Source organism: Amphiura filiformis, chromosome 3 (assembly GCF_039555335.1).
Source record: "Amphiura filiformis chromosome 3, Afil_fr2py, whole genome shotgun sequence".
Classification (NCBI taxonomy): domain Eukaryota; kingdom Metazoa; phylum Echinodermata; class Ophiuroidea; order Amphilepidida; family Amphiuridae; genus Amphiura; species Amphiura filiformis.
Window position 1 is genome coordinate 34,507,487 of NC_092630.1, and position 24,051 is coordinate 34,531,537.

At 38.7% G+C, this 24,051-nt stretch overlaps 1 protein-coding gene across 1 annotated transcript; it reads left to right on the forward strand.

The window, feature by feature from the left end:
- The first annotated feature begins 4,410 nt into the window (after positions 1-4,410).
- Positions 4,411-23,798, forward strand: LOC140147208 (uncharacterized). Its single transcript, XM_072168989.1, has 7 exons — positions 4,411-4,630; positions 9,600-9,748; positions 11,689-11,900; positions 13,256-13,458; positions 15,295-15,582; positions 16,701-20,084; positions 21,257-23,798. Exons 1-7 carry the CDS (start codon positions 4,511-4,513, stop codon positions 21,959-21,961), a joined length of 5,061 nt encoding a protein of 1,686 aa, XP_072025090.1. The 5' UTR covers positions 4,411-4,510; the 3' UTR covers positions 21,962-23,798.
- Positions 23,799-24,051: the final 253 nt, after the last annotated feature.

The following is a 24,051-nucleotide window of genomic DNA, read 5'->3' on the forward strand; positions in this document are numbered from 1 at the left end:
AAATAATCAAAGATATAACAATTTTTAAATATTAGTCTCAGATAATTATATATTCATCCTCATATAGCTTGATATGCGCGTTACAACTCTTTACAATAACTTATTATTATATATATATATATATATATCTTTAATTGAAATGCTATTATTTTAATTATATAATCATAATTTTATAATGTTTCAGATATATTGTACATTGTAATTGACAGTTATCATGATTCATTTTGTTCTTAATTTCTGCAACTTGCCTGTCAATCACAGACTAATCATGATTGATTTAAACACCACGGGACATCTTACATTGTACGATGTGTCCTAATCCTCTCAATATGCCAACAATTTTAAGGCGGGATGTTTTAACTCGATGATGTTAATACAAATGTCGGCCTTATTTTATTGATTTATATCATACGCTAATACATAAGCTGGCATAATTATTCCCGGAATATCATGATTATATCGTTATGAACACGACAGAGTGCCGAATACGCAAAATTGCTGTTCTGAGTAAACGCCGCGGCGTTTGAAAATCTTGGTACCATGCTCGACCAATGGGCTCAATCGATCCAATTTTATATCACAATTTTTCCCCCGAAATACCCATGACCGCAAATAATTAATTCCTCTAATTTAATTTTCTAGATTTTCTGAAAGTAAGACGAACTCAGTTTCACCCCATTCAAACTTGCTCAAAATGTTAATCAATGTAATTTGTCAGTCGAGTATACCTGTCTTAATTGTTCATCGAGTGGTTACGGTATTTATTTTATTGAATTCATACTAAAATATGCAACGAAGGTACCATTGCGCCAATTCACCAATTCAAACATCTATTTATTTTTGGTAACAAAGGACCACTTCGTATAAGGCCCATGAAAGTCAATTCCGAGTTTATCGTCCCTTTTTTTTCCCAGGTTGGTGAGGTGACTTTTTCATTTTTCATTTTTCATTATTTCATGAGATTTCATTATTGACCTAAAGTGAGTGTTGATTTAAAGCCACACTCATACATGTTATTTATAAACATGTTTTTTATATGGGTAGGGACTAGAAAAGTTAGAAAAGAGCCTGGTTTTGGTTCCAAGTTATAAATTTATATGTTTTACAAACAAAAATATATGTTTCCAATTGCTAAAACTGGTGTAAACACTGATACTTTGAAAATAATGAATTATTTTGGCATTTTTGAAAATTTGACGCGCCGGGGTGTTTTTGGTGTCCAAAAAGTGACGCGGGCGGGGGACGATAAACTCGGAATCGACTTTCACGTGCCTAACTTCCAAATCTGGATGCTTGATGTGTGAAAATATTGGATCCAAAACATAATAATGATAAAATTGGATTGCTCTTTGACTGTGTCCAATCAGGGATTTCCCTTTTAACAAAGGAGCACCGGCGCATTGCAGCGCACTGCTGCACAGTAGCATAATCTATCGGCATGATGAAATAACTGTCAATTATATACAAATCAGAGAATGATGAATTTTATGATGGGCTACAACATCACCTTCAGAAAGTCAATAAGAAGGAGAAACTTATCTTGATGGGGGATTTCAACGCCAAAATAGGCTCTGACAGTCAGTGGCGTAACTACCGGGGGGCAGAGGGGGGCAACATGCCCCAGGCGCTACCCTTAGGGGGCGCCAAATTGACCAATTCAGTATCGATTCTGCGCCCCTCCAAGCGATGAAAGTCAAAAATTTTGCGCGCTTTGCGCGAATTTCGGCACAAGATCAATTGAAAGAATATTTTAAGACCGATATTCAACTGTAGGGGCGCACATTTTGTTTCTTGCCCCGTGCGCTACCAACCCTAGTTACGCCACTGCTGACAGTAAAGCTTGGACCCCCGCAATGGGCAAGTATGGTATTGGTAAGATCAACAGTAGAGAAAGTCACAAAGCTAGCAGGTGATAAAACCAAAGTTCAAACTGCAGCCAAAGACAAACATGGTTCACTGAAAACAGCCCCAGAGGAAGTAATGAAATGCTGGGAGGAATACTTCAGTAAACATCTGAATACGGATATAGGGAAGACCTATACTTGCACGTGCGCGTGAACAGGGAAAATAACGTTTCAAATTAATTATATCAAAGCCCCTATCAATAAGGGACTGTGCAATAATTATGAGCCCTGGGGAGGGTAAAATTGGGGGGGGGGGCAAGAAATTTTGGCAGAGCCGAAAGGGGGGAAGCAATTTTGGCAAGCTGAGAGGGGGGCAAGCAATTTTTGGCACGAATTCATGCAGTTCCTACAGTAAATAAACAAATTAAACAACACAATGTAAAGTGATTCAATAATATAATAATAATTAAGATATGATTAATATATACTAGTACTATTAATAATATTAAAATGATAGTTATTTTTTATTGTTATCATAAGAAAATAATAATAATACTATAATTTTTACTATAATACCGTATTAATTATTATTATATGAATAGGTCGTATTGATTATTCCATAATACATGAATATAAATGCAAACAATTGGAAGTTGTATTGATTGGCCATATGACCGCATGCACTGCATTCACGGCACTTTACAGTTTACACAGTGAGTCAATTGGGGCGAACTTGTCGTGGTATGTACGTGTATTGGGGCGAACTGGTCGCGGTATGTACGTGTATTGGGGCGAACTGGTAGTGGTATGTACTGGTGTGGGGCGAAACGTCCTGACACCTATAATAGTGTCTTATATAGAACACATAGAGCAACTTCTGGAGAGGGCAACTATTAAAATAGAATTGTTATTAGTTGTTCCCCGCACGTATAGCGGGCGGTAGTCATGTTATATGCAGACCAGGTGGCGAGTGGCATGATAGAGCCGGCAACTTGTGCAACCGTTAGTTTTGTGGGGGTGATTATTGTTCATTAGTGTTCCAAAACGCTACTAATTCAACGACGCAACTTGAGAGAGCAAAAAGTGGGGACATGGGCCAAATTTTGACAAACCATATCTCCAAAACCGCTTGGAGTTGAGCATTCATTTTTTCCATGTGTTCATTATATGCTCATAGAGGTATGCTAGAAATGATTTTCAGCAAAATTTGAGTCCTGAGACTAGTATACTAGTCTCAGGACCAACCAACCCATTGGTTGGATGTGGTTGGAATGACATATTATATGCCGATATGTGAGGCAAACCTAACTGATATTTTTAAAGCAAAGTCATCGAGACCCAAAAGCTCCCAAAGCCAATATCTCTCAGAAATGTTGTCCAAGAACATATTTTCAACATACCTGAAGTTGATGGTGGGGCAAAATGTCTGACATTGGTTTTCAGGGGGATCAAAATGTACAAAAAACTTGTACAATTGGAGTTTTGCATGGGTAATATCTCAGCTAAAATTATAGGCTCAAATATATGGGATAAGAGTAAATGTCCTACCAAAGGGCTCTGACTGGCAAAAAAGTGGACAATAAAATTATTTTTACTTTTGGAGTTCTGACCCCCCGAAGTTGGTCCTGGATGGACGAAGTTGCATTTTGAGGGCCCTATATCTTTTAAAGTAAAGGAGTCAATCACAAGTTTTCTGATGCCAGATTTGAATTCTACACAAAAAAGTACCCCAGGATACATACTTTTCAAAGTTGTTGGGGGTTCCTTTTATGGACCTCCAAACATCGTCTTTCGCGTTGCGACACATTTTTTACGCTGACCAGGACCCCCCCTAAATTTCAAATTGATGCCACGGGAAAACGAAATAAGAGTATGAAGCTCAAATCTTCAGGATTTTACTTTCTCATCAATATCTACCACCACAAAGAAAAAGAAAAAAATTGAAGAGGTGCTGCGGTGCACATTCCTGGAGTTGACATGGAATGGCTCAGGGGCAAATTTACAAAAAATCAGCATCAATAAAATTGCGACCCCCATAATTTGGCAACAAAAATTTTATGACCCTCCCCTCAGCCGTAGGCCTACCCCTGAAACAGGCTTAAATTGTATTGAAATCAGTCTTTTTGAATAAATTGAATAAAATAAACACACTATTTGTGGTCGTCTTGTGACTCCCTACAATTTGGTCATCAAAAATTTTATACCCCCCTATTTTTCATTCCAAAAATTTATGACACCCCAGTATATTTGGGACCGCCCCACCCTTCCGAAGAAAATGCCAGCCCTCCTATTAATTACCCCAAAATTTCACCAAAATCTAAACATTTTTGCAAACATATTTTCTAAACATTTTGAGCTGATATTAATATATTTTTGCCCAAAATGGGTGTATATATGATGTTTTATATAGAGCAAAATTGAACAAAACTGGGTCGGTCGGGCCCGTAAAACAGGGTTTTTTTCCGTCACCTATACTGGCCTCAGCAAACCAGCGAGATTTGTCATAGGTTTGCATTGCTAATAGAACAACCGTGAATTTAGTGTCTCCGCTTGTCAATAACGCAAATGGTGAGCACCGTGCATAGGACACGTGCAGGTCTTGTATAGGTGCAAAATGATCCAGAATTTGAGCCGAGAATGTCTTCATACGAATAAATTTAGACATCATGGACCGTTCCAACATATTTTCTATGAAATTGGCGACGATTTCTAACTTATTTGCTTTGCAGACTGACGGAGAAGAAGACAATGATGCATGCAAGCAATTCAGTGCACAGTTCATTCAGGTACGCAGGCCGTTTGTGTATTCATGTATGTCACGTAGCCATCCATTGAAACTAACTGTGTTATGTTAGTTTTACTGGCTTGACGTTTCTGGCTTCGTATAGTCATGATAGTGCTGCTTCTAATGCGCAAATCAATATAATGGTACATGTGACTGTGATGCTAATTAAGAAATAAAATGCACAGCTCACTGATTATGTTGCCGTTTCATGCTTTTTTGACAGCTCCACCTAAAAAATTGTTTGTTTACATTTTTTGGCCATTACCATTCATTGCATTGCATCATGAATTGGGCAATTTATGATTAGCATCAAGGGTCTTTGTCAAAACATGTACATGCTGCATGTGTGTGTGCAGTGTTTGGCACAAAGTGGACCCAGTATTAAACTAATTTACTAACTAGAGTGGACTTCAGTGGAGCAAGGATGTACTCCCGGGGCCGGGATGTACATGTACTTTACACCTGGCCGAATGCCAGGGGCGGGTTCCTCGATAACGAGAAGTCTAGCCAAGAATTTGCTCACCGATAGCTTCTCATTCTAGGCTAGAGACCATTGCATTCAAAATCTAGTCGGATTCGCTGAAGCATGACACTGTGTAAAGCAATGGAAGTTCAGAAGTAAACACAGCCGATCGATCACGACAGGCAATCTTGCTAAAATTACACTTCAGCAAAATATGCAAATCTTGCTCAAAAGATACAGTTGACTCATCGAAATAACTTTCATCCAATTTCAACAGTAACAGAATAAATAACCTCCGGTGCAAAAAATTGCATCGCTGTCAGACCGAAAAACGATAACAAAGCACTCTAGCATCGAATGCGTAACTAATACTATCGTGTGCAAATTCGAAGCTAATGTTCTCGAGTAAGGGGCGGGTGACTTTTTCCCGTGGCCATGATATGATATCCTCATGTCAGCGGCGAAGGGGGTGTCTGAGGGGCCCAGTGTTTCCCCTCATAAGCCAAAGTTTGACAAACTAAGGTCCATTGAATGATTTGGTGCATCATTTTACAGTACGACTTCGGCTGGTAGCGCTATTGGATATAGATTTTTTTCTAATTTTAATATGAAAGTCCATGCTCTCCCAGTTCCAAGAATTGAAACTCCCGGCTCTGACCGGGCTTTCCAACAGTTACTGTGTATGTGTTTGTATACATGTGTTTAATGTGCATTCACATGTATACACACTTACATGTAGCCCGGCAAAGTGTGTGCCGTCAGTATGAAGAAATCGTTGCTCCAAAAATGATTGCAAATTACACATTTATAATCATTTTTCACCACAAAATATGATATGAAAACACAGGTGAGCAATGTATGAATATATGGTGAGGTCAAACATGTTGTGAATTATTGTCAATATTAATAATTTGCGACATTTATAATGAAAACTTCTACAACTTGTTCTCAAGTCCTCAAGCGTTCGAAATTTGTAGTTACTACAAATGGTGCTTTCCTGCTAAATACCAAACTGAAAAATTTATTTTAATTGTACATTCGGTTCTCGAGACATGGCCTGTCAAAATGGGTCAAAACATTTTCTAATTATGCATGAATTATGCAAAGTAAAGATTTCAGATGCAGAATTTAGAAGAGGTATGGTACCGTACTGAAACTACATGGGCTAGTATGCATGAAATGTGCGCAACAAATCTATGGATGCATTTGGCAAATTTCCATTGCATAATTAATTAAGGTCCTAATCAACTTTTCTAATTAGTGGCCCTAATTAATTATGCAATTTGAAATTTGCCAAATGCAACCATAATTTTGTAGCAACTTGTGTGCACTAGTCATGTACTTGCCCAAAGATCTTTTAGTAAAGCTAGATGAGAATTAGTGTACATGTTCACGTAACCTCCTTCAACTCATTTGCATAGAATTGGATACCAGGATCGTAGGCCCTATTCTGATTCGTTGAACTTCTAATTAGCATGACTTTTGGATACCTCCATATTTGGGTTTAATTAATGACAATTACGTTGTTTACAATTACATCATGACGTCATTAGAGCTTGTCACTCGTCTGATTCGAAACACGAAAAACATTTGCACTTTTCTTTCCATTTTAAAACGTTATATCGTGAAATACCACATAGCGGAGGTGTTAGTTTTTATTTAAGGAAAATATTCCTGGCGATGACCCCATGTTGACAATGGCTAAATATGCTGTATTAGTTCTGGAAAGGGTCCGGCGACGGTCCGCCATTTTTTTTTCTTCAGATTTTGAGGTCATTTAAATAATAGTAGACTTGCGAAGTAAACCACGCACTCACGCAGACTACGCGAACGCATCGTTGTTAATCGGTGATGAACAACGGTGAAACATGATTGAATCCCTAAGTATCTGAAAACATAGCCAGTGTCTGAACGTGTCATTTGAGCAACTTTTTTGGGGCTAGACTAGAGTTACTCCAGAGCTCTTTGCATTTATATATTGCACACGAATACACTATTACGCATAAAAGATGTTATTTTCTGAAATTTGGATGAAATTTGGATGAAAGTTATTTTGATGAGTCAACGGTATCTTTTGACTTAGTTTTCAGTAAAGCTGAATTTATACTCAATCGCTTTTGATTCTAAAAGCGATTCTTACACATGCTCAGTGTTTACTTATATTTTCAGAGCATCAAGCCAATCAATCAATTTGATACAAATCGCTGAGGCAGAAACGATGTCACCTTTGCAAATCTCAACTTCCAAGTGATGTCACGTGAATGCATCAACCTACAATGTATCATTTCCAACCAACTGGATGTATTTTGCTAATATTTACCTTTCTTGATTATTAACTTTCGGTGATGAATTTTAAATTCAAAGCAATAATTATTGATAGCAATGTATGTTCTAAAAATGTATTTTGTGGCATTTAAATTAGAATATTTAAATGATTAAAATTTGAATTTGAATTAATTTTAATTGTTATTTGCAATCGCTATTGCCGTGATAAATATAAATGCAAAAGCGACGAGTGATGCATTGCAAAATTCAGTGATTGCACATCACTTTCCAAAGCAGTCTGACATCGCAATCGCTTGCCCGATCGAGTGTATTCAGCTGTAAGGTTTTCTATTTTGAACAGTCTACAATTTTGTTGTGCAAAGTGCAATTTTTATAGCAACATTTTTGAAGCAATCAACCATTGTGATCAGCTGTGTTTGTTTACTTCTGAACTTCCTTTTGCTTTGCAGGGTACCATGTTTCAGCGAAACGACCAGATTTCAATGCAATGGTCTCTAGCGTAGAATGTGAAGCTATCGGTGAGCAAATTTGTGGCCAGTCTTCTCAAGCAAGACTAGAGTAGACACGCCTGTGATCGGATTTGTTCTGACTTTGGTTTATACATGGTGTCATACCTGACTGATTTCCGTTGTGTTGTGATCTGTCCTGTATTAGGACACCCTAATTTGTGACGATGACCCTATGTATTTGTTGTTTACCAATACCAAGCTGTTTTGAAAGTATTATCCTGTTGTCTTGAGTTTGGGCCTAGACGTTGATCCACAAGCCTCGGCACACTTTACAAGTTGTCGCTGACCACTACGGCCCCACATCATTCCATAAACCATTAAGGGGGTACTACACCCCTGTGGTAAATTTGTGACTATTTTTGCTTTTCTCAAAACTTATTACACACTGGTAAAAAAAGTTATGTATAATATAGGGGCAATGAATCCAGTTCCTACACTGGAATTTCAGTGACACAAGACAAGCGGTTCGTTATTTAGGATAAGAAATGAGGTACCGCTGGGATGTACCTCGTATCCGATCATATATACTGAACCAATATACATAACTTTTGTTACCAGTGTGTTATTATTTTTGAGAAAAATGCAAAAAATGGTCACAAATTTAATTACAGGGGTGTAGTATTCTTAAACAACAAATCAGAGACTTTGCTGCTTCACGAGCGCACACCCTAGACAATCCACAAATAACCTTCGCAACCAGGATCAGCTCCCGAGTTTAGATGCGGGTTACAACAAGACAAATTAGCAGAAAGATCCTTGTCCAGGGAATTTCAAGCTAACTCAATTTTTCCACGAGGCGTATTAGGCACCGCTAGGTTCGAACCCGCAACCTCTCGCACCATAGTCGAACGCCTTATCGATTTAGCATGGGAATATATGTTTGTTGTGTACTTTTCTCTATGGACACCTCTGACCTCACTTACATCTGCATTTGAATAGAAAACATAACAGCCTGGTCAGCATACCCCAAAGTGGGCTGCAATGTTGCCTGATCATTTTCTAGGATCATAGGTCCCAAAAATATGTGGCTACTTTAATAATTATGTCCAGATAATAAGAACTCTTTAGCACAGAAATAGCGTTGGTTAAATTCAACTTTATAAAGTTAATAATTTTTTTTTTATGATAAGTTATGTGAGGATACATTACATGTAAGAACTGTATTTGACCAGCTGTGCCCCCCATTGATTTTTTGTCTTTTATCTCTTAGGACCTTGAACAATTGCATGCAAGCCTCGAAATAAGCAGGCACCCAGGAGCCATTTACCCAATGGTCATAACATTTTGGCTCCTGGTCCATACCAAAATCATGTGAACCAGGCTCTACATTTAAAAAAAATAGAGTCTGGTAGTTAAAGCGGGTTTTGTATTAAAATGTGTACATTGTACAAACAGTACAATTAACATTTAAATGACTCTTAGCTCTTTAAAAATGGCTCCTGGTTCGCTAGATAACCACAGGACCAGGAACCGCTTTTTCCAAATGGGTGCCTCCTGGCTTGATTGCATGCAAGTAGCGGTTTGTCAGGCACTAACTAACTAACTACACAGTGCCTGTCATATGTCCTGATAATATTCTCTTCTCTTTTGCAGATAAATAGCTTTGTACAGTTAATAATTGTTTTTTTTGATGATGATATGTTAAATAGAGGATAAGAACTGTATTTGACCAGTCCGCCCCATTGATACATGTTTTGTCTTTTATCTCTTAGGACCTTGAAGAATTGCATGCAAGTAGTGGTATGTCGGGCACTGACTACACAGACTGTTACAAGGAAGCAGTGCAGTATCTCATCCAAGTCTGCGCCAATGTTCCTTTTATTTGCCAAGAATTCAGCGCAGCCTGTCATAGACTTTTAGAGTAAGTTGACATAAAATGATTAGAGTATATATCATATTTATTCATAACCTCATAAATATACGCAGCAAGTGCGACCCAATCAAAAGAAATTGATTGCCTGACCGTGCACTTATTGTGCGACCATTAATTAGACAATAATAACTGCGCACCATCAATTTTGAGGTCATTGTGTGAAATCGGAGGGTTTTGTTTTGGGCCGAGGTATTTTTCCGAGGTCCAAAACAAAACCCGACTAATTTCACAATGAATTCAAAATAGATGGTGCAAAGTTATTGTTGTTATTCATTACCGTCGTATCAAATATTTTGAACAAATCAAAATAGCATTTTATGTTATGTCACAAAACGCTGTTAAATATCAGGCAAATTTAACATGCGCGCCGACAAAAAGAGCTACCAATCACAGAAGCGCGACGGCATGGCGTAGGCATCTGCGTTGCCACAACGCTTAGCATATACACGCACGCACCCGCAGAAGTCATTGTAGCGCGTCAGGAGTCATTGTGAGTTATTAATGACCGCGCAATTAGTGCGCGGTCAGGCAATCAATTTCTTTTGATTGGATCACAAGCTTTGCGTATTTAATGAGGTTATGAATAAGCGCGGTCAGGCAATCAATTTCTTTTGATTGGATCACAAGCTTGAATAAATCACAATGTCAATGACTCCTGACACGCTACAATGACTTCTGCTGCGTGAGCGTGCATGTATAAGATAAGCGTTATGGCAATGCACACGCCTACGGCTGTAATTGGTAGCTCTTGTTGTCGTCACAAATGTTAAATTTGCCTGATCGATTTTTTTTGTAGGGTAGATAATAACAATAATTGAAATTAGTTATATTTAACAGTGTTAAATTATGACATAAAATAACATTTGATTTGTTCAAAATATCAGATACAATGCATTGAATTTGTATGAATTTTGAAATCATTAATAGAGTATGACATGAGTACAAATTTATTCAAAACACATAGGCCTACAATATATATATTTTTTAATCAACCATGAATGATCCTAGCATTTAGGTCTAGGTCGAGAACACTCCAAAGCCGAAAAAATAAATAAAAAATGCTAGCATTTTTGCGGCACGGCATGGCACGTCCCTGTATGGTCATTTGTACTGAGTACCCTCTTGGGTATGACACATTTCATCTGTGAATTTACTAATCATCAAGGAATTTGATTGAGATAAAAGTATCTAATTCCATTTGTCAAGAGTTGTCAATATTTTGTATAAATCAATTAGACAAACATAAATCCAGGACATTTTTTTATTATTGTAAGTCACTTGAAATTTTCTTGGTTGGTATTATAAAGGCGCTCTTGCATAATGATCTCGAGTTTTTACTGAGTCCTATTGTTTCAGATAACTCTAGATAACATACATAGAAAATAGAATAGAAAACAAAGGATTTCCTAACTCTTTTACTGTGTTTTACTTCTGTTATCTTGTAACCAAGTAAGGGAACAAACCAAAAGATTGATGACGTCCTATAAACGAAACTAGTTTCGTTTAGGGGGAGGGGGTGAAAATACTCGATTACGTTTATACAAAAACATCGGTCTGAAGAATGTGTCATTATTATTATTATGTCAAAATTTTCAACATTTCTTTATTACGTTTCTGGCAAGGAGGGAGGGGGTCAGCTGAGAAACGAAACTAGTTACGTTTATAGGACATCATCGATCTTTTGGTTTGTTCCCTAACAGGGACATGTAATATCAATGTAAAGTTTATTTTAAAGAAAAGTTACCTGTCCAATATCTCAAAAAGTAAAAATTAATTAAATTAATGGAGACATGCAGGCTGGGTTATAAAACCATTTATTTTTATTCTCTAAATCAAGCATTGAATCAAGTCATCTTCTCAGTACATGAAGTCCTATTCCACAAGTAAAATATAATGCAACATGATTATGATGTGCTTCATTATACCAGGTACTGTTTTTCTGTGGTGATCAGCCGAGATTGGATGCAGGTAGACACAGCTTGTCAGCAAAGCCTAGCTGGTAGTCTTCTGACAGCTCACCAGTACCTTGTACCTTGGGCAGGACATGGATTCTTCCTGGCAGCTGGTTTGGCTGTAGAGCCATGGTCACATCCTTCATTGCATAAAATACTCCTGGGACAGAGCATTTCACAAGAAGAAGGTAATTGAAAAATTGCTGCTTGCAAGAATGATTTTTTATGGCATAAAATAGGAGTTTTACAAGCTGGTAAAAAGTTGACTTGACTATAGCAGAAGTTGAGTCGCCTACTGTTGTTATCAGTCGAGACTTTGACTTTGGTCAACTTAGTCGCCCAACACTATTACATGTTACATCTTGCCTGTCCAAGAAACACAATAAGACATTACAAATGACCAGACCTGTGGTACAGGGACACTAACCTATTATACAATTTTTCACCCTGATGTGGCAGTGACGGTGCACATTTCATTTGGCACAGTTTCAAACCGCTAGTGTTTGCTCAAAGCGCTGGTGTAAAGATGCCGCATAGTTGCAAGTGTGGAACACCTGCCTAAATGCGTTGACGTCACATCAGGGTGTAAAATGGTTTAGAAGATTTATGTACTAACACTGCCTCATCTCCATATTTGGCAAAAGTCAGATTTTGGTTTCAACAAAATTTTCAAAAAGAAATTCTCTTTTAGTAACACGGTATAGCGCCGGCTCCCATTGAACACATGTTAAGTTTTTGCACCTAGCACTGCTCCTGATCGCTGAGGGATGCCACGACTTAGAGATGTGTCCAATGGGAGCCGGTGCTATACCATCATATCCATGACAGCATACCCTTTTGAAAATAATCCTGTATATATTAACAAGACATCGTTTGGATATACAATGTAGTACATGTATTGAGCAAATCTTCAATGGCCTTTTTCTCAAAATGGTGCAGCTGTGTTGCACTGAGCTTTTGATATGTGCATGTATCAGAAGGGTGGCATCTGTGTTCCATGTGTGGTGTTAACTTGTTAGACTCACTTGGGCCATTTTTTCTGTCCCCTCCGTTTGTTTTTTCACTTACAGGATGCTTGCCCCTTGCGCCAACACCTTTATCCTTCCTCATCCATTGACCTTTTTGGTAAATTCCATAAGCCTTTGCGAGTACACCTGAGAACTCGTCATTTTACATCACGCCGATCTGTGGTGACGTGCACATCGTTTATCGAACATTGTTACTGTGCATTGCAAGTCGGTGTGACATAAAATGACGAGTTCTCTGGTGTACACGCAAAGGCTTATGGGATTTACCAAAAAGGTCAATTGCTTATGTTTTTGGTTAAATACTTTGAATGTCACATGACCCGATACACACAGGCCATTCACATTTGAATTTTGCGAAAAACACCAGAATATGAGTATTTTTTATTTATTTATATGCTATGTGGAGTTTACAGCTGTGCAAAGATGCCAAAATGGGCAATAATAACTTAATTTTCAGAATTGTTGATGTTTTTCAGAATGTACCACAAATATTAATCTTTTCACTTTTTTTACAGTGCATGCCTACGTGGCATATGAAGGGCACTACTTGTGTCAGGAGCGGATCAAAATACTACTAGAGGAGAATTATGTTACCCATGCCCTCAATCTAAGCCTCTATTGCGCACATGACAGTGAGATGAGAAAGAACTCCATCTACCTTGAGACACTGGTTATGCTACAAGATGACTTGCAGAAGGCAGATGAAATGTGGAATGAGGTATTGGTTGTGTGTAATGAAGGGGTTTATCCTTCGTGTAAGACTGCATGGAATTAGCCTAGCACAAATCTTCTATTGAAGGGTTATACGGCTTTATTCCGTAAGCTGCTTAATTCAACAATGGAGTTGTTGCACTAGTCTAACTCATGAATATCTTACAGTGTACTGTACACCAAGGCAGGGGTCGCATTTAAGGAGTTTGCGTGTCCAGGGACTCCTTATTTTTTTATTTTGGCCATTTTGGACTCCTTAAATCACAAGTTGAAAGTGACAAATGGTCCTATAAAAACTGTATGAACTCCTTAATTTTATGATGCACGGAGGCATAAATCAGTAAAAGAATAGAATTTCGGACAGATGGACTCCGTAAATTCTCATTGGACCCCTTAAATGTTGGTTTTGCAGGTACCAAAGGGTCCAGAAAAATTAAATGGGACCCCTTGATTTTTTGTGCTCGCGCTACCCCTGCACCAAGGGTACACTAATAAAGGAGGGGAGGGGTTGGTGCATGTGTATGTTGGTAGAAGTTTCACTTGAAAACACATTCTTCACAGGCCTGAAACATTCTGTCCTCACTATATCCTATAGAACCAATCACACTTGCATACATTCTGGACAGTTCATTGGTTGTTTGTTGTTCAAGAATTTCACCCTTCATGCCAAAAATGAATAAATAAATAGCTTGCTTGTCTTTCCACTCTCTGTGGAAAACTGTGTCATTTGGTGAGAATAAAAGAAATTTTATAGCCAAAACATGTTTACATAGACGTAGCTAAACACATCACAAGAAATAAGTTCCCCCTCTCAACATTTCGTTATAACATTATGAGGTAAATTTTATACCAATAAAATAAAAGTAACTTAGAAAATAATTATATGACTGTTTACTCTGTGAAAATAAAAGGTGTCCATGGCTGAATGAGCTTAAATGGAAGACAAAAACTGCCCTTTTCAAAACTCAAAAAATCCAGTCAAGTAGGCCTATGCATGTTAACTGCAATGGGACTGGCCACCTTACAATGCACTGCTGAGCTCTGGACAAAGAAGGGGATTTGCATGGCTGAATGATCATGAAAATGTTCACTTGGTGGGGATTTTAAACTGCACTCAACCATATGTGTTTTTCCATTAGTAACATGAATCAACTTTTTTGACTTTTGAATAGGGCAGTTTTTGTCTCATTCAGCCATTAAATCATGAACATATTTCATTTTCACACAATTCTTCGTAAACAGTCATATAATTATTTCTAAGTTAATTTTATTGGTAAAAAATGTTAGCTACATAAAAAAAAATTCAGATATTTGTGTGTTTACATCTGACCACATTTTGACCTTGTGTGTAAATGTTCATGCACATATGTAAACATCACTCAAATGTTTTCTTTTGAAATTGGTAGAGATCACATTCAACATTTTTTCGATTTTCAACACTAAAATGGCTAATATTGTACCAATTTGTCATAATTTTTGTCCGAAGTTAGCACTAAACGCATGATAATCAAGTCAAGTCAAGTCAAGTCAAGGTAATCTTGACCTGTAAGCTGCATAACAGACTATATGAACTCTTACTATCAACCTTTATCACCACAACTGAAGCTATTGCAGTACGTTATGACCTTCTTGCCTCAGTCAGACACAATTTGAGTGTCGTCCGTCCACACACACAGACTTAACTTGTCCGTGGGTTACATCTCGGACAACTGTTTGGGATGTTTTACTATCATTTTTTTTCCAAAAATATTACTTAGATATCTTTTAGTTAGTTGAATCCATTTTTTTAAAGGAACCTGCACAATTGAATACATTAAATGTTCATTCTTTAATACATTTTCAGATACAATGGCACCAATGTACCCAACAAGTTATTCCCATCATCCATAGCCTACTGAACTATGCTGTGTCTACAGCTGCAACAGTCTCCTCCATGTTGATCCTAAAGGAGTGGCAGATGGAGACGACGAGTCTCAAAGACATGCGTCACATCACACTGTTATGGGTGATGGCTAATTGGCAAGACTGTCGCTGCATTGTGGCATCTTTTGAGCAGCGGGTTGAAGACTTGGTCAAGGCCACAGATGATTCTTTGTACAGAATGTATTTGGCTGATGCTATATTTTGCACGGTAAGTTGAACGGGGGCTTGATTTTGTAATTGCTATTTATTTAGCACACTTAACTGGCTGTATGTAGTCCCATGCATGTTTAAAATCTCAGCCCTATTTTGTAATACATGTTGTAATCAGGGATGTACTTTAACAACCGCCCGAACGCCAGGGGCGGGTAACTTTGCTGTCGTGCAGGTAAATTGTCCGACAGTCTGATGGGTAAGAAATTGAGGATGATGAACTGTTACTATTGCAGCCTTCAGCTGATCTATACTGGGATGTCTTTTCTTAACCTTTCTAGGTCCACTTTCTAGTGATAAAGTATTCAGAAATTCCAAAACAAGTGCAATATTTAAGAAGTTTTTGCCCACTTTGATCAAAAATCAGCATAAGCGCACTTTTTCATTTGAAAAAGGTCCTGCGTCTGGGCCTGATGATTGAAGTGTGCAAAGTTTGACATAAAGTCATAATTTTTTTTATTATGACCTTATGTCCTCCAGTAGAACTGAATGTTAAATGGCCAAAATAACCAGTGGGATTTCTTTCACTTTACCTTGCTATTTCAGCTTAAAATAGACAGCAACCCTTCTCGGCAGTTATTACTAATACTATTTCAACATTTTTGAATAAAGAAAAAAATATTAAAATTTGACAGAAATTGTACATATGGCTTTAATGAACTATTAACTAATTAATTAGAATTACAAAATTTGTATTAATCAATTATCATTACATGCATAGATTCATATATACGAAGGTAATCACAATTAACAATTGCAATTAATTGATTTTATAAGTAATAAGGATCAACCAAGCATAGATGGGCGATCGAAAGAGCAAACTAATTTGTTTCTAATTTGTTGACAACAGTGTCAGTCAATAAAGTATATTGCTGATAGCAATTGACAGGCAAACGTGATGCATGCTGGGAATGAAAAGGGCTCAAAAAAGATCGAATTTGAGCCCTTTTCATTCCCAGCATGCATCATTTTTGCCTATCAATCGCTATCAGCAATATACCCTATGAAAGTCAATATAATTGTAACTTGTATTTGAAGTGCTCACTGTTTTAGTCAGTGCAAACAGTAATTTCAGATTTTTGAATATACCGTATCTCTTTTTTTTCTCTTTTGCAGGTTGAAGATGAGACCATTGTTAAACTGTGTGTGCAGCTTTGCTTGAGTGCATTTTGCAAACCACCCAACAACCCTGAAACTAGTTACTTAGCAACCAGTACTGTAGACCTGAACAATTCAGCCCTGTGTCATGTAATCGCAAAAATGATCAAAGGAGATTGTCGCCTTTATCGCCTGTGCTTGCTGACTGCTTTCTGCATCACACCTTCCCAGGAATCTCTGGAGGTTTTGGAAGAAGCTTACAACACCACACCTAATGAAGATGCAGAGGCTAATCCTTCCAAATTACCCGCAGTTGTGCATTGTGGAACGGTGATGTGCTTGAGTGAATTGCTGCCTAGAATGTTCACCCCAAAGCACACACTTGCAACAAACTGGACAGAGATGAAACGGTTGTGTGAGCGACTCCTTAGATGTACAAAGTTTGTACCTAGTAAATGGACATTGTCAAATGGTGAAACAGTCGTGGTAAAGACGTATGTGAAGCATGATCTGAATCAATCAGATACTAGTGAAGGGGATAGAACTGCTGAGGACACTGAGGAATCGGATGTCTGTGAAGTAATGAGTGAATCGGACAATACATTTTATGAAGTATCAAAAAGGAAAAGGGGGAGACCAGCCAAAACTGTCAGTGAGACAACAGGTTCCGATATGGATTATGTTCCAAGTGATGCAAATGAGCTCGCTAATGACAATTCTACTCAGTACAACCTGAGACCCGGAAGACAAAGAATTGACATTTCTGGAACAGATGAGGAAACAGATGTTTCATCTTGGAATGGGGAAGATGATTCTTGGTCAGAGAGCATGGAGAGGGATACGTCTGAAGATGCTTCAAGTAGAGAGAGAATGAAAGGCCATTTAATCAATAAGTTACTTAAGATCAGATTGTCTCCAGGTGGAAAAAGAACTGTGGCTAACCATAATGGTGACGGCTGCCAACCGAAAAAAAGAAAAGCGAGGCGTCCTCGAAAAGATGAATCACAAAAACGGCTGAAAGTGGTAAAAGGTCGACCACAAAGATTAGTAGTAATTGAAAGTGAGCAGAGTAACACAGCAAATTCAGAAGAGTTAAATGAGGAAATGAAGACTGCATTTTGTGTCACAACAACAGCAACAGCTTCACCTACTAGTGCAATATCCACTGCAGCAGTAAATGTAACCGCTGCATCTATTACAACTGTTGCCAAGGTTGTCAAACCAATTCAGACGGTATTAAAGTCAATGACAAATTCTGATCTGACGACGTCAAACAGTATGCCAACCACAGCTTCAAATGAGCATGCAGTGTGCGAAGGACATAAACCTGCTAATGAAGACCCATATCTTCTTTTGAAATCAAGGGAATCTAACAGAGCTTGTACAAGTGTAACTAAATCTGTTAACAGAAATGACAGTATAGTGTCTAGCTTGGGGTCTCGGGTTACTAGTACACCTTCAGTGAAGGAGAAAGTGAAATACCCTCCATACCCAGTACACAATAAGTCTGAGCTCTCCCCTGTTAAAGCTCAAGATGTTCAAAAGACTGTATCGGATGCCAAGATGCCGGGGAAGAAGAATGTAAAATACCCTCCATATTCCGTGAACAATACGTCTGAGCTCTCTTCTGTAAAAGTTCAAGATGTTCAAAAGGCATTATCGGATGACAAGATGGCAGTGAAGGAAAATGTAAAATACCCTCCATATTCCGTGAACAATAAGTCTGAGCTCTCCTCTTTTAATGTGCGAGATATTCCAAAGACTGTATCGAATGCCAAGATGGTAGTGAAGGAGAATGTAAAATGCCCTCCATATTCCGTGAACAATAAGTCTGAGCCGTTCTCTGTTAAAGTGCGAGATATTCCACAGACTGTATCGGATGCTAAGATGACAGTGAAGGAGAATATAAAATACCCTCCATATGCTGTGAACATTAAGTCTAAGCACTCCTCTGTTAAAGATGTTCCAAAGACTGTATCGGATGCCAAGATGGCAGATGCGGAGTTACTGTTGTCATTTTCAGAAGCAATACCTAAATCGCCACCTCCGGCTTCATCAAATAACCATCCACTGAGTCCACCTATGAGTTTTTGCACTAGTACTGCAACATCGGGTAGTGTAATGTTGCCAGCTACTGCAATGTCTGTGTGCCCCCATACAAACACTGCGCCTACTTCCTCTATTTTACCAGCACCTCAAGTAAACAAACCTAGTCCAAGTATACCAAGCAGTAGAATGTCATATGCTGCCACCAGTACAAGCAACACACAAACTTGCAGTAATATCAATATACTGAAGACCTCTGGACCAGGAATCTTAAAGGTTCACGAAAAAACAATTTCAACTCCAAGCTCATCGCCATCACATGTTCAAAGATTGTCACCTGGTAGTCCCCGGACACCTGCCATGCAAAATGTCCAGTTGATCTGGACACCCACAGACAATGACACTGTCACCGTAGAGTATAATGGAAAGACATTCAAAGTGCCTGTTACCAATGTGCCAGAAGGACTGAGTCGCAATTTGCAAATGGCCAGTCAGTGTTATTCATCCGGAAGAGTGCCGACTAGTCATGCGTCAAGTTTAACTACATCACATTCATCTGCTTCACCGGGACGCGTGATATCTATACAGACTCCGATTTTAGCTACTCCTAACTTGAATAGGCAACCTGTGTCAGGACAGAATCCATCAATCCCTAATCCTAATAGGCAGGTGGTATCTGTACAGACTCCTGGAGTGGCAAACCCCAATCGCAGTACTACATTGCCATATGCGTCAAACGATCCTAACCAAAGTGTTAGGACTGTATATAAAGTTGTACCTCAGTCTGCAGCAAGTTGTGTGTCAACATCTGGAATTCAGATCGTCCCCAATGTATGCAATACTGTAGCAATTACAACTCCCACTCGGGTGCTTTCTGGGTCAGGAAACGCGGTTCTTGGTTCCAATCCAGTGCCACGACCATCTGTTCCATATTCCTCATCTCAAATTCGTGCAAACTCTAACCGTACAAAATTTGTTTCCACCACGCCCTGCTCAAGAGTGGGGTATTTCCAAGGAGTCACAAATAGGTTTGATAGCGGAGGTCCTGTTACTTCGAATTCTACTGGTCAGGGTGTCCAGGCGGTGACTGGAAGCCCTCAGCGTGCCACACAGCACATACGTATTGTGTATTCACCTACTAGACCTATGACACGGTCACAGGTGGCCCCAACCAGACCTGTTACAAGAGCATATGCCAGGGACTCTCCACGCTTTGCACCGTATAACGCTGCCCAGAGACCAGCAAGGTGCCAGGCAACTGTGAAACAGAGCAATGTGAAGGGTCTGAGTGGGCAGGTGATGTCAAAGCCATACAGGACACGGTTACCAGATGCCAATGGTCAGCTCACAAAACAGGTATATTTCTTGGGATTTCTGTAATAAGTTTAACCAGTATATAATTTTGATACATATTTTTGTACCAAAATTTATATTTTACTTGCCTTCCAATAATTTTTGAATATTCTCATTATTGTTTGCATGTTAATTTACCTCCACTCTTTATTGCTATTTTGATCAAGTTCAAGCAGTTACTCCCATGCACATGCACTGTTCTAATGCACAAGACCCCTACATGCATACCATACATGTAATCATGCATTTCAATACACACCCAGCTGTGCTTTATTGTCTCATATAACATGGACAAATGACATTATTCTATGCTGAATGTTTAGAAACATTCTGAAACAACAAGTTTCAGAAAACCTGTCAAAAAAAACTCATTCATTTAAAATGACATATGAATGATTCATCCCAGCTGCCAAGTGAATGTATGTGCATGCTTAATTAATACATGCTTTGTGCATTGTGTCATTTTCTCATCACTAAATATAAATCATTTCATGGCCGGGAGCTTGAGTCATTGCAGACATTGTCGATCATCAAGATCAAAAGGATCTCGGTCCGTATTGGGATTACAATAGGACTTGCATAACAGGCTTAACAAGTGCTTGCTCCTTCTCTGATAACTCCATTAACTCCATGTTCTGATCCAGCCGGACCAAAGGGGCAAGGTTTAAATTGAATAATCATCATTGTCATCAACTTGCACAATAACCAAGCATGTTATCATTGAAATCCTTTCAAGGTGAATCCCTAGTGTAGTTGGTTATGAGTCAATTTTGTCATGTATTGTTTTTGTGGCGTCTCATTTTGCCTATATCTCCATTTCACATTTGATACCTTTGGCCTGATTAGATCAGATCAAGTCGCCATATTTTCATTCTTCTGCATGTTGCATTTCTTGATTGTATTTTCTGGCTGCATGGATGTATTGCATTTTGTAGTAAACAAAAAAATTAAGAATTGTCCGTCAGTTGTGGTTTTTCTGAAATATTTAAAAAAGTTGAGTGTTGTTGACCAGTCTCATTTTAATGCTTTAACTGGTATTCTATATGTATTCATCTTTTGTATTCAAGTCAAGTTCTCTAACAAGTTTCATTTTCTCAAAGCAAACGACCTGTGTTTATTTAATATCTTTTGCTTCGCTCACACAGTTTTTCTCGCTTGTTTCTGTCTGATTTCAGATGACAATGCGCAACCCAAACATGGCCACCACCACCACCCCTGCACCCAGGAAAAATGATCCCAACAACAGGTGTCGTAAGTTGGAAATTTTACCTTGCTCTCCCCCAAGCCAGAAGATATGTCCCAAGCCTATTGCAGCTCCAATGCAAACAAAAGTGTCACCAACACCAACTCTACCACCTCAACCTCAGAGGATCATCATGCCTTCTCAGCAGCAACTACAGCAGCATCATCAGGCACATCAACAGCATTTACATCAACAGCAGGTTCAGCAACAGCAGGTTCAGCAACAGCAGGTTCAGCAACAGCAGGTTCAGCAACAGCAGGTTCAGCAACACCAGCAGTTGCAGCAAAACCAAGCGATTTTGTTAGTTCCCGCAGGATCGCAAACATCGGGTCTAGGGTCTAATCAGGTGTTGCCTGTTCAGCCAACAAATAACTTGCCACAGGCTTCTTCAACATCTCTACTGTCTAATCATGTCAACATCCAACCACTCAGCCTTAGCTCTGCTTCCAGTGGATCTCTCATCACCTCTTTCCCCGCTTCTGTTCCGCTCTTCCTAACATCAACCACAGGTTTTGCCTCCCAGCTTGTCATATCCTCCACGCCGGCATCTGTGGCAAATGCCGCTTTCCCATCCCCTTTCAAACCCATCAAGACGTATGCTGGTAAAGTGAGAAAAAGTCGCTTAGATTCACGGTGAGAGATGCTACATTAATACATTGTAGGTGTTAACCCAGCTTTCACCCAGCATCAAAAGCACAACATGTTATAAGTATGAGATTAGGAGACAAACATGTATTTGAATATTTTTTCATGGAAGTATAATAGCAGACGATTTCATTCATTCAATGTGCAAGCCTCGAAATTCAGGTAGGCCATAAAGGTCATGGCCCTAGGTGCCCTCAATGTCAAAGCATTCATCAGTACATAGCAGCCTTTGTACCATTTACTCACTGGCATTGAAATGAGTGCCCTTGAAAATTTGAATGTCGAGGCCTATTTTGGCTGTTAAAGAAAGATGATATGAAAATGATGTGTAATTAATGTCTCTTGTGTGGGGTATCTAGTTCTGGACTGTACCTATTCCACTTGATTGACACTCGCCATAAGTAACCAACCACTGCAGCTAGACTACAATATTAGTGGCCTCTGTATTTTTTATTTTCACAGGGTCTAACATTGTTGTTACCTGTTGCACAGACAGGCACTTTCAAATTGTACCCATTAACAGCCAGGTTTCCTACCACAGGTGTGTTGGAAGGTGCTTAGGAACAACCCTAGCATCTAGGTGTTAATGTAGGGACTGTCAAAGAGTTGGGCATTTGACATCCATATTGGATACCATTTAAAGAGTGGGCTGCTAATAATAGTTAGTTGCAAGGCATTTACAGTCCAACCTCACTTACTGGCTTTCATTGCAGTCATACAGCCATATTATCATATCACATCCATAGATACTCAAACCTAGTGTCCAAATCCAGAAACAAGTTGTGACCCATCACATGAGGGGCGAAAGAGGGAGATATGAGAAAGAAAAAGTTTGTATTGCCATATTTTTATAAAATAACAAATGTAATATGACATGCCTATTTTAGTGAACTATAGTGTATATTCCTAATTAAACATATTTTGACTTCCACTCGCATTTTTACTCCAACAAAAAGGGCACTTGACATTGCCTCTGATTGGTCAGTTACATAATAGTTTCACTTTTATCACCAATCAGAATGGAGCTTTGCAAATAATTCACCCAATTTTTTGTGTGGTGAAATTATTCTAACAATGTTGCTGATTGGGCTAATTGATAATAAAAACTTCTTTTGGGCCAATTGGCAGGTAGTTCTCATGGGATTAACATCTGCTGAGTCACAACAAGGTCGATAGTAATGGTATTTGACTTGGGGACATTAATGAATTTTTGTGATATATGTTATATGTTAAGTTTGAATTCTGGCTTTGGTCTATAATGCCTATACGCTGATCAGCTTTTAATAGGCGGGATTCATAACATCATGGATTCATATAGAATGGTGTACACACAGCTGGGCACAGCAGCTACACAAACTGTGTTTTGCGAAATTGCATGACTGATGCGCGTGTTTTGTGATTTTATTCGGGCCTACGCCAGACTTACCGGTAATTAATTACCAAATATCAAATGATTCTCATATATTACAAGCTGATCATAGTATACATTAAAAACAATGTGTAAGAGGTATTTACAGTTAATAATGAAGTTCACTAATACTGTTATTAATATACATGTAAGTGCATTGAAGGAAATGAATGATCATATTTTGTCACCTATGATAACTGTACAACTTTTTTCAAAGGGGACCTCCTAAAACCTAAATAAATACAAAGTCAAAAGACTGGTCAAATTATCGTTCATTCACTAATCTTTGGATTGAATTGATATAATTTGAGATCGGAATAAATAAACTAGTTTGAGTCCGACGTCAGGCCAAAGGTGTGGCGTGATTGGTTGCTGACCTGCACAGTACGGTATTTTCGGTCTGGTTGACAGGACGTCATACACAGACTAGTCTTTTTTAATTCATTCTTGGATTATAACTGATAGAGGTAGTCATTGTGACGTCAACGCCGCCATCTTGTGGGTACGGAGTGCCTTGTTGCTAAGATCACCGCGTTGACGCTTGACTGAAGAGGTGCGTCACGCACTGCGACTTCCGCGTAATCATGGGCGTAATGTCTAACGCATGACATGCAGAACGGCAGTACCCACAAGATGGCGGATCCCGCGGAAAAGGCTGACGGCCTCTATTGGTT

What these genes read in the sequence shown, in the direction of transcription:
- LOC140147208 (XM_072168989.1), top strand. Translation starts at nt 4,511, where the DNA reads ATGGACCGTTCCAACATATTTTCTATGAAATTGGCGACGATTTCTAAC. An exon ending in GCCTGTCATAGACTTTTAGA is followed by an intron (nt 9,749 to 11,688) that starts GTAAGTTGACAT and finishes TCATTATACCAG; the next exon opens with GTACTGTTTTTCTGTGGTGA. An exon ending in ATGGTCAGCTCACAAAACAG is followed by an intron (nt 20,085 to 21,256) that starts GTATATTTCTTG and finishes GTCTGATTTCAG; the next exon opens with ATGACAATGCGCAACCCAAA.